We start from the raw sequence: 16,856 nt of genomic DNA, 5'->3' as shown, positions 1-16,856 counted from the left end.
CTTTCGAGAAAGCAAAGCTAGCCACTTGTAATTTTGCACAAATACTTCTTATTAGTGGTTGGTTGCGATTGGAAATGGGTCAAAGCGGCCATATGCCATATAATCCGATCTTGGGTCTTGACTTAATGAGCGCATTTATTATCCGATTTGGCTGAAATTTTACATGTGGTGTTTTTGTTTAAATCTCTAAGTATGGTTTAAATGGGTGTATAACCTGATATAGCTGCCATATAAACCGTTTTCCCGATTAGACTTTTTGAGCTTTTGGAGGGAATGACTTTCATCAACTGTGCCAAGTATGGTCTAATCAGTTCATAACCTGATATAGCCGCCATATAAACCGATTTCCTGATTAGACTTCTTGAGCTCCTAGAGGGCGCAATTCTTATCGATTTGGCTGAAATTCTATACGTGTTTTGGTATGACTTCCAACAAGTATGGTTCAAATCAGTTCATATCCTCTTATAGCTACCATATAAACCGATATCCCAATTTGACACTAAGCCACTGGAAGGCGCAATTTGTTCTCGATTTGCCTGAAATTTTGTAGGTGGTATTTTTCTATAACTGCAACAGCCATGACAAATACGGTCCATATTCATTCAAAGAACTTGACAAATGCGATCCATGGTGGAGGGTATATAAGATTCGACCCGGCCGAACTTATCACGCTTTTCTTTGTTTGGGACTGTAACGATAGTATCGATACTATCAATATTTATTATTAAAGCTATCGAAAATATCGATTGCTGCGATTACCGTTAGTTTCCCAGCGATCGGCTCATAATTACATCCTGATTCGATTCAGCTATGACCGTCTGTCTGTCTGTCTGTCCGTCTGTCCATGTTAATTTGTGTACAAAGTACAAGTAGTAGCGAGGTCCGTCAAAATTGGTTCAGAATTGGATATAGCTCCCACATTGCACTTATTGGGTAGGTATAGTGTATTATACAGTCGGCTAGTCGGTCAGTGGCGATTATATCACTGACCGACTTTTGCCATTTCATACTTGGTTTATATGTCCATAAAAAGATTAATATCAAGGGGGCTATGTATCAAACCTTTAAAAGGTCAATTCTTACCTGGGTTCATTGTAAATTCAAAAAGAAAACTGTACCATCAACATTAGTATACATGCGATTTAAATCGACCTGTACTTGTATATATATATATATTTACAAATTCCAATGAGCTCATAAAAAGCTTATTTTGTACCCAATTTTTCGGAAATTTGAGAGCTAGTTGTATACACATGCTAAATACGGTCCACTTCGAACAATACACCAATCAAAATATAGCTTTCGGAAATTAGGTTTATATGGAACAATTTTGTCTCAATAGACAGAAGCTTTATTTTCATTAAGTCCATGGTTTCTTGGACAACATTTTTTGAATTTGTCGTGGATAAAGATTTTGACAACCGATTATTTTTTTACCAACACAAACTGACTCTAAAGTAATCTTGTGGTCAGAAAAATTCTGAGCGGTGTTTATCCCCTTACTTATGCTGGCTACATTCGTGAGGTTCCTGCCATGTTAAAACTTCTCAATCAAGTGGTGTCGTTATGCGGCACGACTTTCGGAGGCCCCTTATTATTGAGCTAAAACTTTAATCGAACTGCACTCGTTGATATGAGAGACGTATACACTGTTCCTTAATGGAATGTTCATGGGAAATTTAGTATTTAGTAGATGGCCAAATATATATTTAAACTTTCAATATCTCAGGAAATGTGAAATTCATTTTGGCATAAAGCTTCTGGGCGCCTCAAATCAAAGCAATGTTTGGATAGCAATATCTGTTATAGCAATGTTTAAGATAACAATGAAAATTTTGCTTTGATTTTAAAATCAATGCAATGCAGCCTCAAATGCATTAGTTTCCGGGACTACGCCTTGTAATTATATGCAAATGTTCGTTTTTGTAACAACAACAGTTGCAGCAAGTTCATAAAACGCTCAAAAAACAAAGAAAAAAAAAATAAATCCATTGCAATACGTTTTCTACATAAATATAATCAAACATTTGTGGTATTGTCAAATATACAAATAAAATTAAATTATACAAGAAATAATGAAGGCTATAAAGTAATTACTAATCTTAGAGCCGAAAAACTCTATTATGTACTATTAAAAGCGTGAGGTTAATTATGGAGTTCAATGTAATGCAAGACCATATCCAAATAGTAATGCTCATACTCGCATCTATATCACAAGAAATGCACGGCATGGAAAATCAATCGTAGCTTTTCAACAAATCGAATACCAATAATCAATCATCTCTAACACAACACACCCAACCTAATCATTACAGGTGATGAAATATGTACGAGCATTGTATTTGACCAAAATGGAAATAGTGGAAGCTGAGACATGAGCACATCTGCAATATGTTGATATGGTGTGACACAAACACCATGCAACAAATGATGTAAAACAATTGAATATCATTTTTCTATTACATTAGAGTATCCAGATGGATTATTAAAATGTATCCAGATGGATTATTAAAATTCCGGCATCAAATTTCGAGCAAAGCAAAAATGTTCAAAATGTAATAAGTACGGTTGATAAATGACAACAAATTATCCAAAAACTGACGAACAAATACATGGGAGCTATATCTAAATCTGAACCGATTTCGACCAAATTTTATGGATATTGTGGAATTCGTAGAGGAAAGCGTTGTACAAAATTTTGGGAATAGCGGTCAATAAATGCGATTGCAGTGGGTCTAGGAGTGAAAATCGGGCAATATAAATATATATATATATATATCTGAACAGATTTTTATGAAATTCACCATTAATATCGAGAGTCATAAGAAAAGCCTTCCTGTCGAATTTCGAGAGAATCGGTCAACAAATAACCATTTTACTGCTGTATTACTGGAAATCGGACGAACATATATATGGAAGCTATATCCAAATCCGAACCGATTTTTTCCAATTTCAATAGGCTTCGTCCCATACCAAATTTGAAGACGGTTGGATGAAAATTGGGACCTGTAGTTTGTACACAAATTAACATGGACAGACGGACAGACAGACGACGATCATAGCTAAATCGAATTAGAAAATGATTCTGAGTCGATCGGTATACTTATCAATGGGTCTATCTCTCTTCCTTTTGGGTGTTACAGACTAATTCACTAAGTTATAATACCCTGTACCACAGTAGTATAAAAAAACAAGTAAAAGCGTGCTAAGTTCCGGTATCTCTTTTTCGGCCAACAAAGGATAAAAGAAAATAATTGCTATGCTATTGGAGCTAAATTAAGTTATGGTCCGAAACGGAATTCAAATAAGAATTGCAGCCTTTAGTGGGTCAAGATGTAAAAAAGGGAGCTTGGTTTATATTTGACACGTAGGTGGGAGGTCATGGAAGAAGCCATTGTACCAAATTTCAGCCAAATCGGATAATAGTTGCGCCCTCTAGAGGCTCAAAAATCAAGATCCCAGATCGGTTTATATGGCAGCTATATCATATATATATATATATATATATATATATATATATATATATATATATATATATATATATATATATATATATATATATATATATATATATATATATATATATATATATATATATATATATATATATATATATATGAACCGATTTAAACCATACTTAGCACAGCTGTTGGAAGTCATAACAATACACGTCGTGCACGATTTCAGCCAAGTCGGATAGAAATTGCGCCCTCTAGTGCCTCAAGCTATATCAGGTTAGGGACCAATTTGAACCATACTGACCGCAGTTGCTTGAAGTTTTAACCGATATGGCCCATTTACAATCCCAACCGACCTACACTAATAAGACGTATTTGTGCAAAATTTCAAGCGGCTAGCTTTACTCCTTTGAAAGTTACCAAAAAGTAATTGCGGATTTTTTAAAAGAAAGTAAATGCATTTTTAATAAAGCTTAGAATGAACTTTAATCAAATATATAATTGCCATTTTGTATGATAACCTTTTAACGTCTTCCTGGCAACTTTAGTATTCCACGCTCATAGAATTTCTGGCCTTTATCTGCAAAAAACTGAACCAAGTGCGATTTTATAGCCTCATCATTGCCGAAAGTTGTAACATTTAAGGAGTTCTGCAAAGATCGAAATAAATGGTAGTCTGATGGTGCAAGGTCAGGGCTATATGGTGGATGCATCAAAAGTTCCCAGCCAAGCTCACTCAGTTTTTGGCGAGTGACCAAAGATGTGTGCGGTCTAGCGTTGTCCTGGTGGAATATGACACCTTTACGATTGACCAATTCTGGTCGCTTCTCCTTGATGGCTGTATTCAATTTGTCCAATTGTTGACAGTAAACATTCGAATTAATCGTTTGGTTCCTTGGAAGCAGCTCAAAATATACCACACCCTTCCAATTCCACCAAACAGACAGCATAACCTTTTTGGTGGATATCAGCCTTTGAAGTGGTTTGAGCTGGTTCACCATGATTGGACCATGATCGTTTTCGACTAACGTTATTGTAAACAATCCATTTTTCATCTCCAGTTATGATTCGTTTTAAAATGGATCAAATTCATTGCGTTTAAGGTGCATATCACAAGCGTAGATTCGGTTTGTTAAATGAATTTCTTTCAATACATGTGGTACCCAAATATCAAGCTTTTTCACCAGTCCAAGACTTTTTATGTGATAATGAACGGTTGATTTTGGTATATTTTACTTCTCTCCTATCTCACGGTCAGTTACATGACGATCCAATTCGATTAATGCTTTGATTTGGTCATCATCAACTTCATTTGGCCGACCTGAACGTGGCTCATCTTTAAGTGAAAACTCTCCAGAACGGAATTTGCGAAACCAATTTTGACACTGTCTTCCTTTTAAGGCTTTATCACCATACACATCTCGTAACTTTTTAGCAACCTGCTCTGCGTTTTTTCCTTTACGGAAATAATAAAGTAAAATATGACGAAAATGCTCCTTTGTGAGCTCCATATTAAAATTGACGCCAAACAAACAAATGTAAACAAAATTTCGCGCACTTTTTTTCTAAAGCAAGCTAAAAGTAACAGCTGATAACTGACAGAAGAAAGAATGCAATTACAGAGTCACAAGCCGTTGAAAAATATTGTCAACGCCGACTATATGAAAAATCCGCAATTACTTTTTGGGCAACCCAATAATATCAATGGGTTGCGGTTTTTTATCCGTTTCGTACACAATGAGAAATTTTTTAAAAAATTTAGCTAAACTAATTACTGAAACAATAGAAAGTCTATTGAATGCTATTCGGCTACTTACATGGTTAAAATGTTATTGTTGCCTAAAAATACGTATTATGGACAGGCAGTCTAAAACAGATCTCAGTGCAGCAGTGCCTCGCCTCAAGGTTCATCTCACGTATCCGATCGGACACCTCTTCCATTCCTTCCAGGTTTCTATCGTCGCCTCGATTATTCCGCCATGGTATGAGCTACAACCATTCTCAATCCATTCTACTTTCGCTTTAAGTCGATCTCATAGCCGCAATGGCTCGGATATCTAGAATAGTCTCCATTACCCTAGGTCCTCATCGCTCCGCCTGTGCCAAGACAACATGTTCTCTGAACCTGTTGTATTGTCCTTATGTTGCATTTCTTCAATAGAAAAATTTGACATGTCATAAGACAAGAACATTTAGTGTGATAGAGCCTTAAATACTATTGCCTTTGACATCTTAAAGACGGCTTAAAGTAATTTAAGATAATTCAAACAGGATGATCAGTTCGGATTTGGCTGATAGGCAATCCCAACTGATCCACATCAATGAGAAGTATTTTTGCAAAATTTAGAGCTGCCAAACATTTAAATTGTCATGGCTATCGAGAATAGAGTCTTTCACAAATATTTGCAGGTGTAACAAACGGAATGCCGTAATTGATTAAAAAAACATTTAACAAGTGCTGTTATTACGGCAAATACAACAACTCGGAGTCGAAACTACTACTCCAAAAAATTTTCTACATTGCCAAGTTCGAATCAAACATTTTGTACCAATTTTCGTAGATTTGAACTTGCAGCTCCTCGATTTTGTATGCTGTTTGTGCGTTATGTTAGATTTAAGTAGCATTCCGCCATCAGATTCACTTAAACGTTTTCGTCCATTGTGATACCACATGCACAGGATAAGTCCCTGCCGTTGAACCATCCAGATCGCTTTAAAAAGCCCAACCACTTGCGATGCCACATTCGCTAAATCAGATAAGTTCTAAAAGAAATGACTGCCTAAAGTGGAACTCGTTGCGGCTGCCAGTGAGGGACACACACACAGCAGATGTTCTATAGGCTCTTCTTATTCGAAGACCTCACAACTGCTGCAGAAGTCGTTTCTTGCAACTTCCAGTCTGTCAGCATGTTTTCCGATCTAACAGTGACCTGACATGACGGACACAATGACTGAGACGTCTGTTCTAGCCAGCGACGGCAAACCGGTAAACCTTTTCAAGTCTAGATTAGGTCACATAATTTTGGGATGTTCACAACCCCCACATTGTGACTATCTGGGCCTGACTCGCCACTTGCCTTTTGGTCCTGATCCTGAAGACTTAGCTTACATGTCGGTAGAGGCATACCCACAGATTCCAGTTATCCTGGAATGTGTAAAGTAGTACTAGTCTCGCAAGCTTATTTGCTCTATATCTTTATGAATCGAAACCCCAAAAAGATGAATTTGGAACTATTCAGCAATCTCATTGAGAGATCTGCGATTGTCAAGTGCGGTTCTTGAATTCTAAAATACGTTCTCCAGGGATTCAATGGCTGCCTGACTGTCTGAGAATATATGTATGCCAATCGTCGTTATGACATTACATCGAAGCATTTCCACCACGTCTTTAATTGCAAGGGTCTCCGCTTGATACACACTAAAGGAGTCGGGTAACCTTCTCGATATGTCCAGCCATAGTTCTTCAGAGTACACCCCGAAGGCAAAAAAGGTGGTCTGGTTTGAAACTATTCGTATTAAAGTCTATTTAACTTTTATTATCAGGGTTTCGCATTTTCAATCGATTTTATCAGAAATAGTGGTAGTACTTTCATCAAAAAGCACAAAAAGAAAGCTCCCTTAGCCTCACAGCTGTGGTCACAGTAATTGTCTAGCCCAGAGGCAGAGGTGCAGCATTAACTTCAATGCATCAGATGGTGTCATCCTCAAGCAAGCCATCCTTTAGATACGGCTGAGCACTTTTGAAGTGCCGTCCACTAGACCACAACACCATATAGATAGATCTAACAAATGTAGTGTACTTCGCTTTTGCCAATGGCTCTTTTGCAGGTATATGGGGCCAGAGTTGCCCTTCTCGTCCTTTTCAAAATGTTTGATTTGAAATTCAACTTCCTGTCCAGCAAAACACCCAGGTGTATTGCATTTTCAGTAAATGGGACATTCTCTCCTCCAAAGGCATTTTCAGTAGATGGGACATTCTCTCATTTTCAGTAAATGGGACATTCTCTCCTCCAAAGGAGACAGGTGCTTACGTGGTTAGCTTTTATCTCCTGCTGAAAAGAACAACTTCCGTCTTAGATGATTTTACGGCTAGACCACTTTCAGTAGCCCACTTCGTTGTCGTACGTAGGGCTTCCTGAAGAATATCTCTAAGAGTGCCGAACAGCTACGTCATCTGCACACTCAACCACCTTTAAAGTTTTTTCTTTCGGAGATATGCTTTTAATGACTATAATCCAAAGTACAGGATACCTTGAAGTATCCCTTTGCCAACCCGTTTTTGTATAACTACAGATCCCAAGCCCGCCGTAAAGCAACTTTTAGTAAGTAAGTTATTAATAAACTCCAGCTCCCTCATGATTGATGTCGGTTTTACATTATTAAAAGCATCTTCAATGTAAAGAAATACGATATACAATACTACCAATTTGTATTCCTTGACAGTGAGAGAGCCTCCGACTAGGTCGTGAAGGGCCGTTTCAGTGGATTTGTCCTTATGTATACATGCTGTTGCCGAAATTGACGGTCTCCAGGGACCTTTGTCTTAAAACTTGTCTATACCAACCTCTCAAAAGTCTTCATCATAAAGGATGACAGACTATTAGGACGAAAATCTTTCGACTTCATGTGATAAGCTTTTCGTCCTTTTGGAATGAAAATTACCTCCGAGTCCATTCATCCCATATGTATATACGACGTGCTGATACAGGGAGAGTATATCCGCCTACTCTCAAAGCCAAAGAGCCAGTCCATCTTTATAAAACAATGCATTATCGGACATGACCTCGGCATTATACACTTCTTTCAAAACTGCCTACGACTTATTGGATTACATGGTAAATGAAATAGACTAGGCTTATAGTTTTCAGGGCAAGAGGAGTTATTTTCGGGTTGTATGTGATCAAAAAAAGCATCAAGTGCGAAACGTACTAAGTTGGCGTTCCAGATAAATTTTTCTGATGACCGAACGCCAAGATGTGAATCTTGACGTTCGGCGTCTTACACGGACTTGCTAACCTCTGCGCCACAGTAGCAACAATCAAAAAAAATAAAAGTGTTACCCAGTGTAAATGATGTCTGCCCTATAAGGCATGCTCGCCGTTAAACGTCAAATATATAGGTGATGACATCGCTCCAAATAATCAGTCACAATTAAATTGAGTCTGTGCACATTGTTCGCCGCCACATCTGGTAAAGAAGAAATACAATGCACCAAAGAATCTGTAACTCCTAAGCGATGGCATTCTCCACACTCCATGTCACGCACCAGCCAGCAATTCAGTCAGCCATCAATGCAACCATTCGTTGTTTATTGCTTTTCTCTCTTTCACTCCTGCTATTGGCAATAAACTTGAGTTGAATTCAGTCAAAATGCATTTGCAACAGCTACAGTTCATAAAACTTCAACTCCAACTTCAACAGTTTCGAAATGAAATCAGATTAAAATTGAAGGCAAACGTTGAAGAAAACTTGATATTTTACGTGTGAGGAAAACTCGATCCGAGGATCCCCACAAGCGACCAAACAGCTTCACTCAATTCACTGTTAGCTGGCAACTGTAAAAACAACGACTAAAAGAGAAAAGTCTTTTCAAATCTGCTGCAGGTAATGACAGCTCTACAAAGACGATGCCATCCTCGTCGGTGTCGCTGTAGATCATTTTGAAACACTTTTTTTACATTTTTACTGCCATGATTTTCACCCAAAAATGTGTTCACTTTTCCAGCGATCGATTGCAAATCCAGATCAAAAACAGTCAAACGGTTCGATTTGTTGGTGGCGGTTCTTGCGCTTCGGTTTCGGTTTCGTTTTCGGTTTCGATTGCAATATTTTTCTGCTGTCAATCTTGTTAACGGTTTAGAAAAATCGTAAAAAAAAAGAAAGTCACTTGTCACGAATTTTGACTTCAAGAGCGGCACCAATTCCTTGTGATTTGAATTCGCATTAAAAGAAGTAATTTAAACTTGTTATTAGTATATTTATGAACTAATTAATGTGTGATGTTAAATCCACCAAATAAAAATTTCTAAATTATTGGCTGCAAAAAAAAAGTTAAGCCAACGAGATGTATATAGAAATAGTGAAGTTGCAAGAAACTGTGAGACCTACAACAGGATAATATTTCGGTGAATCGTTAACTTGACCAAAACATAATTGGTTAGGACATGAACCAACTAAGGGGCGTGGTATGGAAAACAGTTAGGGATTTTGCGGGTAACACGGGGTTTCTGACTTCGATTTTCTTTTTCGAGGCTACTTTTTAGAATTAAGAGCGCACAATTACTGGCTTACGTGTATGTCCATTGGGCATGGGGCGGATTAATATCGGCAACCACTTTTTCTAAAGTTACCCCAAAATTAAAATCTTAGCTAGTGATTTAAAAACTGTGCTACCGCATAAATTTAGCAAACAAAACTTCAATAACAGTTGAACTGAAAAAAACCAGTTCTCTAAAAGTAATTTAAAAATTTCTTTTTTGGTTAAAAATAAATAATAATAATCCGAATGCTGGAAATATGTTGTTGATTGGTGAATGACCGTCCGTAATTGGTGCTTATTTCCCTATTATTATAAGTGAATTAAATATTAATCAATAACTAAAGTATGTTGTCCATTTCTAGACAGTGGTTGAGAATTGAATCCAATAGCTAGGAGTCTGAAACTTCAGTTCTGTTGTCTTTAACCTTGTTTATGAACTAACAACAAAGTTTTCTTTAGAACACTGTTTCGGCTTGTAGTTGACTTTACTTCAGGAAGCTCTAAACAAATTCGTTGCCTCAACCTTTTCCACATAAGATCGCTGACAAATCCACATAAGATCGGAGTTTTAAAAAATTATTATTTCCACGATTATAAGTTATGCATGGAAAAATTAAAAGAAGAGACCATTCCCAATTGGTTGGTTACTACACTGATAAACGCTGCAAATTCACGCAGCAATGGTGTCATAATCATACACTAGCGTTGTTGAAAATATTGTTTCAGGCACCAACCGTTGTGAACATTATCCCTACAAAATGTGTACGCATACCAACCTTAAATTCAAATGAATCAAAACATTGTTTGTACTTAGGTGGATGAGGTGCAATGTGGTAATACGTTTGTAAACGGGGATGGATGGAACACAGGTTTGATTCTCAGCAGCACACAAAAACGTTTTGCGATCTTTAAAAAGAAACATAGGTAGAATGTGAACGCCTATGGACGTTTCGTTCACAAAAACTGTTGTTGATTTATGAACATGTGTGGTTGATCTGATAACACCTGTATGTTGATTCACTTTTATGAACCAATGGCATCAATTTGTTAACGCAGTGTTTGGTTGTTTTTATGGGTGCAATTAATACAAATACATTACTCGGATGGCTAAAACTGTGGTTGTGGCTACTCTTTGTTAGTACTATGATGGGACATTTTAAAAATGATTGATACAATATAAAAATTGGTTATGAACATCATCATTTCATATTTTTTTCAATAGAATTTTGCTTATGGTGCTGGCTGGTTCAACGTTAAAAACTTCCTGCCATTGCCACTAAAATCTAATCTACAAACATACATTTCCATTTTGTATATTTTTCCTCATCTCCGTTAGGCCCATTAATTCGATTCAAATGTTGCATAATACGATTACTTTTTTTATTATCTTATGTCAATGTTGAGGGGTTCTACATAGTCAATGTTGAGGTATTTTCCAATGGGTATGTATAGTTTGAGGACCCTAATAAGTACAGACTCTGATCCATGGTGCTTGAAAGTTGGTCACCTAAAACATCAAAATTTGGCAATGGATTGGACGTCGTTTTCCCAAAAAGGGTCCTCTGGGCTGTGGATACTCTGCCCTCAACGGGACCTTCTTTGTGTACTCGGATAGGTCTAAATATGATGGGGCTCCGGGAGAGAAGTCTTCATATAATTCCCTGGAATCAGGGGATCATATAGTCTTTGCCGATGTCGATACAAGAGTGGCTACCTGATTAGACTGTCACAATATATGTAGACAGTCAGGCAGCATTAAAGGCTCTGACATCGGACCATGTGAGACTGGTTAGAAATGCTTCTTCGAACCATGGGAAAGGCTGTCAGGTTCTGCTAGACCCTAAGCCATCTAGGGGTGGCAGGAAGTAAAGCGGAATGAATCACTGATTAGCGGTGATCGTGCCACACAATGAGTGAACACTCCCTTATGCGAACTTCCCCTGACTGGTCATTGCAAAATCAGGTCTTTGACGTCGCACTGGATGCAGGGTGAAATTGACTTCTACAACGATAAGGAAAAGTTAGAGACTGCCGAGCACCTTATGGGTCATTGCTCCGCAATTGTGAGTACTCTTATTATTCTAGAGTTCTCTAGAGACCTGAACTGTCTGACTTGATCATATTCTCAACGGTAGTTTCCTCCTAGCTTTTCCATACTTTTGTAGTTTCAATTCGCTGTCGTTTTTATCATCTTGTACCGTACTATGATGTACCTCCATCTGTTTTCCCCGTCTGTTTTGGTTTTTTTCTTTTAATTTGGTTGTTTGTATTTAGTCAGATATAGCTTCCATATAAATCGATCTCCCAACTGCTGCTTCTAAGGGATCGAGAGGCCGGTTCATATTTGAGGCCACCGTAGCGTAGAGGTTAGCATGTCCACCCATGACGCTGAACGTCTGAGTTCAAATCCTAGCGAAACCATCATAAAATTTTTAGCGGTGGTTATCCCCTCCTAATGCTGGCGACATTTGTGAGGTACTATGCCATGTAAAAACTTCTCCTCAAAAGAGGTGTCGCACTGCGCAACGCCGTTCGGACTCAGATAAAACAAGTAAAAAGGCGTTAAGTTCGGCCGGGCCGAACTTTCGATACCCACCACCTCGGGTATATATGTAAACCACCTTCCATCAAAATCCGGTGAAAATTGCATACCTTATGTCCCATAGCAGTTATATCGAAATATGTTCCGATTTGGACCAAATACTAATAAGTACAAGTTATTGATCAATTGTGTATAACAAAATATTGGTCTTTTTTGTAGCTATATCTAAAAATAAACCGATCTGAACCATGTCGGTTTATTTTTAGATCTGATGTCGAAAAGCCTAACATAAGTCACTGTGTCAAATTTCAGTGAAATCGGATTATAAATGCGCCTTTTATGGCACCAAAACCTAAACCCGAGAGATCGGTCTACATGGCAGCTATATCCAAATCTGCACCGATTTGAGTTAAGTTGCAGGAAAATGTCGAAGAGTCTAACACAACACACTGTCCCAAATATCAGCGAAATCGGACAATAAATGCGCCTTTTATGGCCCCACAACCCAAAACCGAGAGATCAGTCTATATAGCAGCTATATCCAAATCTGGACCGATCTGTACCATATTGCAGAAGTATGTCAAGGGACATAACTGTCCCAAATTTCGGCGACATCGGACAATAAATGCGCTTTCATGGGCCCAACACCTTAAATTGAGAGTTAGGTCTATATGGTAGCTATATCCAAATCTGAACCGATCAGGGTCAAATTAAAGCAAAATGTCGAAAGGCCTAACACAACTCACTGTCCCAAATTTCAGCAAAATCAGATGTCGAAAAGCCTAACATAAGTCACTGTGTCAAATTTCAGTGAAATCGGATTATAAATGCGCCTTTTATGGCCCCAAAACCTAAACCCGAGAGATCGGTCTACATGGCAGCTATATCCAAATCTGCACCGATTTGAGTTAAGTTGCAGGAAAATGTCGAAGAGTCTAACACAACACACTGTCCCAAATATCAGCGAAATCGGACAATAAATGCGCCTTTTATGGCCCCAAAACCCAAAACCAAGAGATCAGTCTATATAGCAGCTATATCCAAATCTAGACCGATCTGTACCATATTGCAGAAGTATGTCAAGGGACCTAACTGTCCCAAATTTCGGCGACATCGGGCAATAAATGCGCTTTCAAGGGCCCAAAACCTTAAATTGAGAGTTCGGTCTATATGGTAGCTATATCCAAATCTGAACCGATCAGGGTCAAATTAAAGAAAAATGTCGAAGGGCCTTACACAACTCACTGTCCCAAATTTCAGCAAAATCGGATAATAAATGCGCTTTCATGGGCCCAAAACCTTAAATTGAGAGTTCGGTCTATATGGTAGCTATATCCAAATCTGAACCGATCAGGGTCAAATTAAAGAAAAATGTCGAAGGGCCTTACACAACTCACTGTCCCAAATTTCAGCAAAATCGGATAATAAATGCGCTTTCATGGGCCCAAAACCTTAAATTGAGAGTTCGGTCTATATGGTAGCTATATCCAAATCTGAACCGATCGGGGTCAAATTAAAGAAAAATGTCGAAGGGCCTAACACAACTCACTGTCCCAAATTTCAGCAAAATCGGATAATAAATGCGCTTTCATGGGCCCAAAACCTTAAATTGAGAGTTCGGTCTATATGGTAGCTATATCCAAATCTGAACCGATCAGGGTCAAATTAAAGAAAAATGTCGAAGGGCCTTACACAACTCACTGTCCCAAATTTCAGCAAAATCGGATAATACATGTGGCTTTTATGGGCCTAAGACCCTAAATCGGAGGATCAGTCTATATGACAGCTATATCCAAATCTGGACCGACCTGAGCTAAATTGACGAAGGATGTCGAAGGGCCTAACACAACTCACTAACGTAACACAACTCACTCCGTAACGTTGCGTCCAACAGCATCTTTGAAAAAATACGGTCCAATGATTCCACCAGCGTACAAACCACACCAAACAGTGCATTTTTCGGGATGCATGGGCAGTTCTTGAACGGCTTCTGGTTGCTCTTCACTCCAAATGCGGCAATTTTGCTTATTTACGTAGCCATTCAACCAGAAATGAGCCTCATCGCTGAACGGTGAATGAACACATTTCGAACCGAACACTGATTTTGGTAATAAAATTCAATGATTTGCAAGCGTTGCTCGTTAGTAAGTCTATTCATGATGAAATGTCAAAGCATACTGAGCATCTTTCTCTTTGACACCATGTCTGAAATCCCACGTGATCTGCCACTAGAGCCACTAGAAAGTGCAATTTTCATCCGATTTGTGTTTTGTTTTGACTTCCAAAAACTGTGCTAAGTATGGTTCAAATCCGTACATAACCTGATATAGCTGCCATATAAACCGGCCTTGGATCTCGACTTCTTAAACCACTAGAGGGCGCAATTCTCATCCGATTTGGCTGAAATTTTACATAAGGCACAAGTATGGTTCAAATCGATACATAACCTGAAATAGCTGCCATATAAACTGATCTAGCGCCTCTAAAGGACGCAATTGATATCCGATTTGGCTGAAGTTTTGACCTTCAACATACGTGTCCAATATGGTTTGAATCGATCTATAGCCTGATACAGCTGCCGTATAAACCTATCTCCCGATTTTGCTTCTTGAGCCCCTACAAGGCCCAATTCTTATCCGAATAGACTAAACTATTACGCAGTGAATTCTACTATGGTTTACAACATTCAATTCATTTAAGGTCCGAATCGGACATTAACTTGATATAGCTCCAATAGCATAAAAATTCGTATCCATTACTCTTTATTGTCTAAAAAGAGATACCGCGCAAAGAACTCGACAAATGCGATCCATGGTGAAGGGTATATAAGATTAGGCTCGGACGAATTTAGTACGCTCTTACTTGTTATAAATTAATTTTTTACAGAACGTACTTTTTAATATCTATCAAGTATGTCAAGTAAATGTTATACCTTCCTGCGTTAACGGTAAACGATAGACGCCATTTATCGAAAAAATCAAATGGTTTTGATTTTTCAGCCATTACTGATGGTTATGTCTACATGTGACGCATACACCCTTATTTTCACCAATACTATTGCAATAACCACGTATCATGATGTGCCATGTGAAGCCCCCATAACAGACTTAACTAGTGTATGCAAAAATTTTAAATCTGTGCTAAATTGTATCGCAATATCATAGTTTGTTAGGGCTGTAACGAGATTGTAACTCAAGAACCACTAGACGGATGGACAGATACAAGCACATGGTTAAATCTTTCGATGTGTTGCAAACGGATAAAATAAATTAAGCCCGGTCCATTGATTGAGGGTAAAAAAACCTAAGGTATGACAATGAAATTGTGTATTTTTATCCGAAACAGTGAACAAAACAAATCACCAAAGATGTTTAACGTTTTAAAAACAAAATTTTAAGCCGTTGAAATATAAAAAAAAATTAATAGCAATTAAAAATGATGAGTCAATAATGATGTGGTGCAAAAGTGAAATTAGGGTTCGAAATCTTTCAGAAAGAAACATTTCATAATTAACATAACAAAACAAATAAACATTAAAACCAATAACAAATAAGAATAACAAAAAGTGAAAGAAAATTGCGAGCAAAACAACCTTGACAAAGGTAAACGATCCCAAAGCATAAAAAAGATACAAAAAAGTAAAGAAAAAAGAAAGCGAAACATATTTAATATTCACCATACAACACTTTTAAATTCTCGTACAGTTCAATTTAAACACACAAATACCTAAAATTTCACCAAGACTTACTTCTCAAGTTCTAAAAGATATTATCATTTATGGCAATTCTTCGGTAGTAACCGCTGCACTCTTTTTTGGTTCTGTCGCAAAATTTTCCAATTCACCAAATGTCGATCGCACATGAACTTTAATTTCCGACCGACTGACCCTAGAAATATCTCATCTGGTATTGACCCTCTTGACCCTCCTTCTTGTCCCTGTAACTTTTCTATTTCAATTTACTGAATACGCCTTCTACTGTCTGTCTGTAGTTATTTTTCTACGATCAACGTCAAAAAAGGCCTCCTTGGCAGAATGACCACAAGTCTGGCTTCGTATCGCCGAGGCAAAACAAAAAGTAAATCAAATTCTGATATTCGATCCATTGCCGCCAATGATTTGCACAATGGCGGACATATTGATTCAGATAATGTTGGCAAATTGAGGAGGGCCTCAAGTGATGACCTTTCGGATTTGGCAGAAATAATGGATGACCCCATGGACCAGGATGATTTTGATGTTACCAAAGAGACGAGTGTTACTGGAGTGCGTAAAGAGCAAAATAATCGCCGAAATATGGTTAGGTGAGATGTTTTAGAATATTATCTTAATTCTAGAAAGGATATTTAACTTGCTTTGCTTAGAATAATAAAAACAAAACAACAACGAGGGCTGCTATATAAGTTTATGACCTTATAATGAAAATGCAAATTTTTATCATCAAAACTAGTTTTATTGTTTTCCAAACTAATTTCCAGCTTCACTTTTGCATGCGCTCAAACAATTTGTCGAAGCACTAACGACAACTCCGATTGAGACACCTCCAAAACATGGTTATTGAACACTTCAAAAGCATTTTTTGTCAAAGAAAATCATTGA

General features: G+C 37.8%; 2 protein-coding genes across 10 annotated transcripts in view; both read left to right on the top strand.

Moving 5' to 3' along the window:
* LOC106092154 (uncharacterized) overlaps positions 1–16,856 on the top strand; it is a 432,693-nt gene that overhangs the window by 233,253 nt on the left and 182,584 nt on the right. The gene's annotated exons all lie outside the window — the stretch shown is intronic.
* The window catches only part of LOC106083818 (putative uncharacterized protein DDB_G0289263), a 255,441-nt gene that overhangs the window by 140,282 nt on the left and 98,303 nt on the right, over positions 1–16,856 (top strand). For 3 of the 9 annotated variants that reach the window (XM_059368259.1, XM_059368258.1, XM_059368257.1), the window contains one exon: positions 16,250–16,561. The exons of the other annotated variants lie outside the window; for them this stretch is intronic. In XM_059368259.1, coding sequence (XP_059224242.1) covers positions 16,250–16,561 — 312 coding nt within the window. The remainder of the gene's footprint in view (positions 1–16,249; positions 16,562–16,856) is intronic. 9 annotated transcript variants of the gene reach the window in all.

This window comes from Stomoxys calcitrans, chromosome 4 (genome assembly GCF_963082655.1).
Source record: "Stomoxys calcitrans chromosome 4, idStoCalc2.1, whole genome shotgun sequence".
NCBI classification, from domain to species: Eukaryota; Metazoa; Arthropoda; class Insecta; order Diptera; family Muscidae; genus Stomoxys; species Stomoxys calcitrans.
This window is presented reverse-complemented; position numbering and strand designations above follow the sequence as displayed.